Here is a 9,232-nt window from a genome sequence, read left to right as displayed (position 1 = left end):
AGTCCAACTATCACCCCGACCCCGTTGAAGTTGAAATGTAAAATGGTTAAGGTAAGGGTTATTGTAATGAACACGAGGGGAGACAGAGATTTGGTTTCAAGCGCAGGAGGTGTTTATTGTAAAGGACCACAGGAGGAGGCAGGTAGCTGGGTCCAGGGGCAGGCAGAAGGTCATATATAAGAGGTTCAAAAGGGCAACAGTACAGGCAGGGAAAAGGCTAGTAATATAGTCTGGGAGATCAGGCAATAGGTTGATAACAGGAAATCCGATAGGCTAAAGTACAGGCAGTGAATAGGCAAAAGGCGTCGTTAATGAGGCAGGCTAAAACTATCATACACGGGAGGAGTAAGTCACAGGGAAACCCAGTGCTCTGAAAGACGCTGTGTCACAAAACAAACAATACCTCACTGATGGGGTGCAAAGAACTGAACTAAATAGTGTGTTCCTCCTGCAGGCAGAGGGTCGTTAGTGATTGGCACCACCTGGGCTCAGGGTATTTAAGCTGCTTCACTAACCACTTTTGTCTCTCTCTCTGCTCCTCCAGGTATGATCCTGTTTTGTTTGTTCCTTTGTAGTTTTACATAATTTTCACTCAGTCATATTCACACACACAGATCACACATCCGTGCACTTTACATACACCCTACATTATGATACTTTCACACCTCATTCCTTTTTCTTTGTTTAAAGTTAATCGTTTTTGGTTTATAATAAAGAACCTTTTTGATTGGCCTATACCTGTTGTTCGTGTCCCCTCATTTTTGCCACAGGATATGAGCCGGCCTGTGACAAGTGGGGGCTCGTCCGGAATACCAGTCCCGGCTCCTAGCAGAAACTGGCGGCCCCCCCATAACCACGGAGGTGCTCCCGAGCCGATGTAGGGGAAAAGGGAAAGGGATGCTCTACCCACATTCACTGCCACCTAAAACAAAAACACAACGAGCCTCCTATTGACACTCGCTGATAAGCCTGAACAGGAGAGGACTCCCACCTGAACAAAACCCAGAAAAACCCAGAGTGAATTGCTAACCAAATTTTTTTTTTTTTTTTTTTTTTTATTTATTTAAATTTTATCCCCTTTTTCTCCCCAATTTTCGTGGTATCCAATCGCTAGTAATTACTATCTTGTCTCATCGCTACAACTCCCGTACGGGCTCGGGAGAGACGAAGGTCGAAAGTCATGCGTCCTCCGAAGCACAACCCAACCAAGCCGCACTGCTTCTTAACACAGCGCGCCTCCAACCCGGAAGCCAGCCGCACCAATGTGTCGGAGGAAACACCGTGCACCCGCCCCCCTCAGTTAGCGCGCACTGCGCCCGGCCCGCCACAGGAGTCGCTGGAGCGCGATGAGACAAGGATATCCCTACCGGCCAAACCCTCCCTAACCCGGACGACGCTAAGCCAATTGTGCGTCGCCCCACGGACCTCCCGGTCGCGGCCGGCTGCGACAGAGCCTGGGCGCGAACCCAGACTCTGGTGGCGCAGCATAGCACTGCGATGCAGTGCTCTAGACCACTGCGCCACCCGGGAGGCTGCTAACCAAATTTAGCTACCAAGCTAACTGAACCAAAAGAACACATGGCTCTCAACGCTCTCTTCAACAATATTGGCCCAACCAAAACATCCCCTCAACCAAAAAATGTTGGCAATCTGAACTAAACTAACCCAAGTTAACTACAAAATAATCAAATAAGCCAAATTACAAACAAACAAACATATCAATAATAAGACAAAGACAATCTAGACAAAACCTTAACCAGCTATTACAAAATGTTAAAGTAAACTAAAATACTAAAGTACAATTAACTTTAACCTCCAGATGAGCCCCCACTTGTCACAGCCTGGCTCATAGCCTGTGGCAAAAATGAGGGGACACGAGCAACAGGTATAGGCCAATCAAAAAGGTTCTTTTTTATAAACCAAAAACTATTAACTTTAAACAAAGAAAAAGGAATGAGGTGTGAAAGTATCATAATGTAGGGTGTATGTAAAGTGCAGGAATGCGGGAATCTGTGTGTCTCCTCTGAACAGTTGATATTGAGATGTGTCTGTTACTTGAACTCTGTGAAGCATTTATTTTGGCTGCAATCTGAGGTGCCATTAACTCTAATGAACTTATCCTCTGCAGCAGAGGTAACTCTGGGTCTTCCTTTCCTGTGGCGGTCCTCACGAGAGCCAGTTTCATCATAGCGCTTGATGGTTTTTGCAACTCACTTGAAGAAACTTTCAAATTTCTTGAAATTGTCCGTATTTACTGACCTTCATGTCTTAAAGTAATGATGGACTGTTGTTTCTCTTTGCTTATTTGAGCTGTTCTTGCCATAATATGGACTTGGTGTTTTAACAAATAGGGCTATCTTCTGTATACCACCGCTGCCTTGTCACAACACAACTGATTGGCTCAAACGCATTAAGAAGGAAAGAAATTCCACAAATTAACTTTTAAGAAGGCACACCTGTTAATTGAAATGCTTTCCAGGTGACTACCTCATGAAGCTGGTTGAGAGAATGCCAAGAGTATGCAAAGCTGCCATCAAGGCAAAGGGTGGCGACTTTGATGAATCTCAAATATAACATATATTTTGATTTGTTTAACACTTTTTTGGTTATTACATGATTCCATATGTGTTATTTCATATTTTTTGATGTCTTCACTATTATTCTAGTAAAAAGAAAGAAAAACCCTGGAATGAGTAGGTGTGTCCAAACTTTTGACTGGTACTGTATATACATATGTCTATATATTTCCACAATAATAATACTGTGAAAGGGATAATACCCCTTGAGTGTAAAGGCTGTTAAAAAAGGTCACCAGAAATTTCAACCTGTTTTGATGGGATGGAGTTTTGACCTTCTGTTTTGACATCACCATGCTTACCGCATTAGTTAATAGACCAATAAGAAAGAGAGTTCCAAACCTCTTTGCCAACAACTACTTTTAAGTTCTCCCCTCCCCATGCAAACCACTCCCAGACTGTCATACCAACATTTTTCATTGAGTATTTGCTCTTCGCTAAGAAGCATTTTTTTTATTTTAGAAATGTTTAATTGAAAACAATCACAGTAAGGTACCTAATTGTTATCCAGAAATGATTTGATATTGAGATTAAAATGGCTTCATTGGACCTTTTAATTACATCAACAGCATCCTCCCGGATACCCTAGACCCACTCCAATTCACATACCGCCCCAACAGATCCACAGATGACGCAATCTCAATCGCACTCCACACTGCCCTTTCCCACCTGGACAAGAGGAACACCTATGTGAGAATGCTGTTCATTGACTACAGCTCAGCGTTCAACACCATAGTGCCCACGAAGCTCATCACTAAGCTAAGGACTCTGGGACTAAACACCTCCCTCTGCAACTGGATCCTGGACTTCCTGACAGGCCACCCCCTGGTGGTAAGAGTAGGCAACAACACGTCTGCCACGCTGATCCTTAACACTGGGGCCCCTCAGGGGTGTGTACTTAGTCCCCTCCTGTACTCCCTGTTCACCCACGACTGCGTGGCCAAACACGACTCCAACCCCATCATTAAGTTTGCTGACGACACAACAGTGGTAGGCCTAATCCCCGACAACGATGAGACGGCCTATAGGGAGGAGGTCAGAGAACTGTCAGTGTGGTGCCAGGACAACAACATCTCCCTCAATGTGAGCAAGACAAAGGAGCTGATCGTGGATTACAGGAATAGGCGGGCCAAACAGGCCCCTTAACATGGACGGAGCTGTAGTGGAGCAGGTCGAGAGTTTAAAATTCCTTGGTGTCCACATCACTAATCAATCAATCAAATGTATTTATAAAGTTCTTCTTACATCAGCTGATGTCACAAAGTGCTGTACAGATGAACTATCATGGTCCAAACATACCAAGACAGTCGTGAAGAGGGCACGACAAAACCTTTTCCCCCTCAGGAGACTGAAAAGATTTGGCATGGGTCCCCAGATTGTCAAAAGGTTCTACAGCTGCACCATCAAGAGCATCCTGACTGGTTGCATCACCGCCTGGTATGGTAACTGCTCAGCATCTGACCGTAAGGTGCTACAGAGGGTAGTGCGTACGGCCCAGTACATCACTGGGGCCAAGCTTCCTGCCATCCAGGACCTATATACTAGGCTGTGTCAGAGGAAAACCCCAAAAATTGTCAGAAACTCCAGTCACCCAAGTTATAGACTGTTTTCTCTGCTACCGCACGGCAAGTGGTACCGGAGCGCCAAGTCTAGGACCAAAAGGCTCCTCAACAGCTTCTACCCCCAAGCCATAAGTCTGCTGAACAATTAATAAAATCGCCACCGGACTATATACATTGACCCCCACCTCCCTTTTGTACACTGTTACTACTCATTGTTTGTTATCTATGCATAGTCACTTCACCCCTATCTACATGTACAAATTATCTCAAATAACCTGTACCCCCACACACTGACTCAGTACCGGTACCCCCTGTATATAGTCTCGTTATTTGTATTCTTATTGTGTTACTTTTTATTCTTATTTTTTTTACTTTAGTCTATTTGGTAAATATTTTATTAACTCTTCTTGAACTGCACTATTGGTTAAGGGCTTGTACGTAAGCATTTCACGGTAAGGTCTACACTTGTTGTATTCGGCGCATGTGACAAATAAAGTTTAATTTGATTGATGTGGTCAAATGTGCTATCGGAATCTATTGACATATATAGATACCATATAGATATAGATAAATATATAAAAATATATAATATATAGATACATTATTGATTAAAATATATAGATAAATAGTTGAAGATACCTAGATTGATAAAGCTATATCATAGGTAAAGTAAAGTATCCATACATGCAATGTTTTTTTTGCCAAAACATTAGTGTTTAAAAATGGGAGATTGACATGTCTAATTCCATACTTCAATCAAATATGAACACACTACTAATTCAAGGAATTTGTCTAGCTGTTAAACTTAATCCCTATGAACAGTGACCATGGTGGCTTTAGGGAAGTATTTTCACCATACATCCTATGCAACATCCGCACCTTCGTGTGGCAAGTATAGGAAATGCAGCTATTATAATAGGTTAGTGCCCTCAAATTCAACTCTGGACCTCGAAGCCAGTTCCACTGTTTTTTTCATTGTTCCCATCTAATCGGGGACTGATTTAGACCTGGGACACCAGATGGGTGCAATTAATTAGCAGGTAAAGAAGTTTACTCCAAATGTTGTTGAGTTCCGTTTTGTTCTTAAATAGAAGTTGTAGTTCAGTCGTGTCTCTCTTAAAAATAAAAATAAGCGGCTGGAAGAAGTTGGAATGAACCCCACAAACTTCAGTTCACTTTAGAGCAGAATTTATCATTTATAGATGTGCAGCTTGTGCCAAACCCTTAGCAGACTATTCAGATTGGAATGGCAACACGTGGAAACCATACAATTAAAAGGAACTACAACTTCCGTTTAAGAACCCAACAACATGTATGTCACGTTGAAGAGCGTTTGGAGTACACGGTTTCTGTTCTGTTGCAAAAAACAGAATCTTCGTATTGAATACACCCCAGGATTCCACCAACTCACCATACCCCAACCCAACAGGTGGCGCCAAAGGTAAAGTGGTACACTTGTGCGTCGAGATTCTATTAATCAAAGAAGAGGTTAGCCAAAAGACTTGTCAACATCACTACCTCAGTGGACACATCTCTTTCAGTTTAATCTGAGGAATTTGGCATTGCTAAAGTAAATAACGCTCACCACTAGGTCTATTTCTTGCTATCTTCACTCAAATCAAGGCGAAATTGCTGACATAATCCACCTAATTACTCGAGGTAAATATTGACAACCTGTTGTGATTGTGTAGCTAAGCTAGCTAACGTTAGGTAGCTAACTAACGCTTCAAAGCCAGGTATAGCTAATTGTTTATTAACATGTTGACTTTCTTTCTGGGGTTAATTATCTAAATCTCTAACTGCAAGTAATTCACAATCATTGTTTTGCTAGTAAGCTATCCGTTGAATGCTGTTCCAGGACAGTCAGTCTGTTATAGCTAGGCTAGTTAGTGTTGTACCGGTCAATGAAATTACTGTACATTTTTAGTACCCCAACAACTAACTTAGAAACCTGAAGCTACTGTGCTGAAGCTTTACGGTGGAGGCACAGTGGCTGAAATGAGACGATCTACTACGAGTTGACTAGCTAATTGTTAGTTAGCAGCTACCTAGCTGCTAAACAAAAGACAAGCTGTCAGTCGGCTAACAAAAGCAGTTATTTTGCCAAGCAAAAGCCATTTGTGTAAAGACACCTGCTAAAATAGGAGCTCAAATTACAATAGAGCCGTTCTGTTCATGTTGCAACGTGATCTCTCATTTCACCTCTACTCACTGGCAATCCTGGTTCAGCAGTGCCACAGCCTGCACCTGATTTCTAGGCTGTACTACTCACTAATTGTCTAAATGAATCACGCCTGGTCTCCTAGCTAAGTAAATGACTGTCCTGGAACCGCATTCAACAGATGGCTTGCTAGCAAACCAATGATTGTGAAATACTTGCAGTTAGATTTAGATCATTTGGGATGGGGACACCGTGGAAAGTTACTGCTACGGTAACTTTCCAGTGATTGACTTGACATTACCAACTAGGCCTATCTGATGACATGCCATTTTAAGATTAGCTACGTATCTACCGTTCCCATTGAATATGGGGTTTTGTACAGAGTAGCCAATGATTGTTTTTGGGGAGGTCCTGCAGTACTTTAAAGACTGATAGCTTGAAGGTATCAATAGCTAACTCCTACTACAGAGACATTACCATCGCTGGAAAAAAAATAATTCTGCCATTAATTCCATTGCATGGCGTACAACTAAAGGATAAATCGATAGGCTTGTCTGGAGTACACAGGAATCTTTTTGGGTGCTCATTTGTCAATGTCTCGAAGAGGAGGCACGGCTCGCCATTGCAGTCGTACCAGTATGTGTCTTGGTTGACTCTTATGATTATGGTGTTATTCACTTGCCTTGTTGTATTTGGAACTCTTGCTGACATGTTTGTGTTGTAGACCATGTTCGGCAGCATCTGGGGATACTTCTACACGTCCTTCCTTAGATACTGGCTGAAGTGGTTCATCAGACAGGTGACAGGGAAATGCGAGCTGCAAAGGATTTGTGCCGGCTACAAGCCTGGGGCGCCCAGGACAACGAAAGCAGGTGAGGTTACATTCTAGAGCTAAATAGTGTTCATTAGGGTAACAGAACATGTTTTAAAACGTTTTGTTACGGAAAAACAACAATTGGCGTCTCTAATTGGACAAGTCCAGATAGTCCTCCCCGTTTTTCCTCCATTCGACGCCCAATGAACACTACCCAACCCTTACGAAAAGCAAGTTGTCAGTTGTGCTATTCATTATCATTTTGAACTGTTTTTAACCTGTCATTTGATTTTTTTCTTCATTCAGAATACTCACTCAATAACTCCAAATCTAAGGTAAATGTTGGAAATCATTCCTTTCACTTGATTTTTACTGAAGCAGGAATGCATCGTTGACTAGTTATCATACAGACAACCACAATCAACTGTTACATTTAACCCACTTAAGAAATCCATTGATCAGTACCGCGACGGTTGTTATTCTTGTTATGCTAAGCACATTCTTATCAACAGTTCATGGGCATTTCCATGGTAACAGAGACATGCAGAGACTCTGATTTTTCACTTTTAAAATGAATGGCAAACAAATACCAATGATTGCAAAGTTAAACAAACCACACAACTCTAAGCACATGACTACTTTTAACAATTTCCACTGAATATTTTACAAAAACACATTTAGTTGAACATTGCAGATGCAAAGTTTGTTAATAAAATGACGGTTTGTGCTGTTGGTGTCGTCATTCACTTACCAAACCTTTGCATCTGCACTGTTGGAAGTCGTCGTTGTGCATAGTTGTATGGTTTTGCTTTACTTTGCAAATATTCGTTTTTGTTTGGCATCCATTTTAAAGGGGACAATTCTGAGTCTCAGCATCACTCTGTTACTATGGCATTTCCCCCATACATAGTCAAGGCAGTAGGTAATACATAATTGGTTGTTCCATCCTCTGACCTCAGTGCTCATCGTGCGTGTTATGACAGCATAGTCTGTAGGAGAAGTACTAACACAAACTCTAAGCTATTACCATGGATGAGATAACTAATCATACCATCTCTCTCCTCTGTCCCTCTCTCTTCCTCTCTCCTTCCCTCTCTCCTCTCTTCCTCTCTCCTTTCCTCTCTCCTTCCCTCTCTCCTCTCTTCCTCTCTCCTTCCCTCTCTCCTCTCTTCCTCTCTCCTTCCCTCTCTCCAGCTATTAAGAGCTGCTGTGAATGTGGAGGAGGATGGTTTGGAGAAGTATCTGGATCTTATCATGAGGGAAAAGAATGTCAAAACGCAGAGGGATCCCACGTCAGTCTTGTTACCCTTTACTATTTTATATATATTATTTTATATGATATGTATTGATTACTAATGTGTGTGTCTCTTTGGTCCTAGGTTTAAGGTGAATCTGAAGCTGTGTCTCTTACAAATAACGGGATACAGGAACTTATTCACGTCCGTGGAAGAGTTGAGGAAGGAGACTTTTGACTCGGATAAAGTCCAACACGAGGAAATGCTTTTGAAGGTACTGCGGCCGTTCATTTTTTTATGTCAATGACTAGCATGGAGCAATGGAGTGTTTCTGGGTGAGATGGTTCAACATGACTGTTTCAAACTCTTTAATATCTCTATTTAAAGGTAAGTGTAAAGTATTAACAGGAATGGACTTGTCTGACTCTACAGTTATGGGACCTGTTGATGCCCGAGGTCAAACTGGAGTCCAGAGTTACCAAACAGTGGGGCGACATTGGTTTCCAAGGCGATGACCCCAAGACTGACTTCCGAGGAATGGGCATGTTGGGCCTAACCAACCTTGTGTGAGTTATGCTGTCTGAATGACTGTCCAGTCCTTAACAATCTAACCTTGCTCATCAGTATTCTGAAAAGTTGTATTTTTTTTCTTCTCAAGTTTAAGCTAGATTTCGTAACTTTTTAAATTCGTTATCTTGTTTATTACAGGTTCTTTAGTGAGAACTACACTGAAGAGGCTCGGCAAGTGCTGTCCCACGCAAACCATCCCAAACATGGGTAAGGATCACGTAATTACCTACTTTTAGGAGTTGACTGGCCTGTTGAACTCTGTTCTTTATATGTCAGCTATGGTTCTGTTGCACTTTTCAGTATATTCACTCATC

General features: G+C 42.1%; 1 protein-coding gene across 3 annotated transcripts in view; it reads left to right on the top strand.

Annotated features, from left to right (window-relative positions):
* The first annotated feature begins 5,610 nt into the window (after positions 1-5,610).
* elmod2 (ELMO/CED-12 domain containing 2) overlaps positions 5,611-9,232 on the top strand; it is a 5,193-nt gene continuing 1,571 nt past the window's right edge. Inside the window, exons 1-7 of one of the 3 annotated variants that reach the window (XM_071407547.1) lie at positions 5,611-5,797; positions 7,024-7,171; positions 7,420-7,448; positions 8,308-8,405; positions 8,493-8,622; positions 8,781-8,914; positions 9,057-9,125. In XM_071407547.1, the coding sequence (XP_071263648.1) occupies positions 7,027-7,171; positions 7,420-7,448; positions 8,308-8,405; positions 8,493-8,622; positions 8,781-8,914; positions 9,057-9,125 (605 nt within the window). In that variant the 5' untranslated portion in view covers positions 5,611-5,797; positions 7,024-7,026. Of the gene's footprint in view, positions 5,798-6,451; positions 6,571-6,661; positions 6,936-7,023; positions 7,172-7,419; positions 7,449-8,307; positions 8,406-8,492; positions 8,623-8,780; positions 8,915-9,056; positions 9,126-9,232 lie in introns of those variants that run through there. The other 2 variants (XM_071407546.1, XM_071407548.1) reach the window with 2 other exon arrangements.

Source organism: Salvelinus alpinus, chromosome 6, assembly GCF_045679555.1.
Source record: "Salvelinus alpinus chromosome 6, SLU_Salpinus.1, whole genome shotgun sequence".
Taxonomy (NCBI): Eukaryota; Metazoa; Chordata; class Actinopteri; order Salmoniformes; family Salmonidae; genus Salvelinus; species Salvelinus alpinus.
This window is presented reverse-complemented; position numbering and strand designations above follow the sequence as displayed.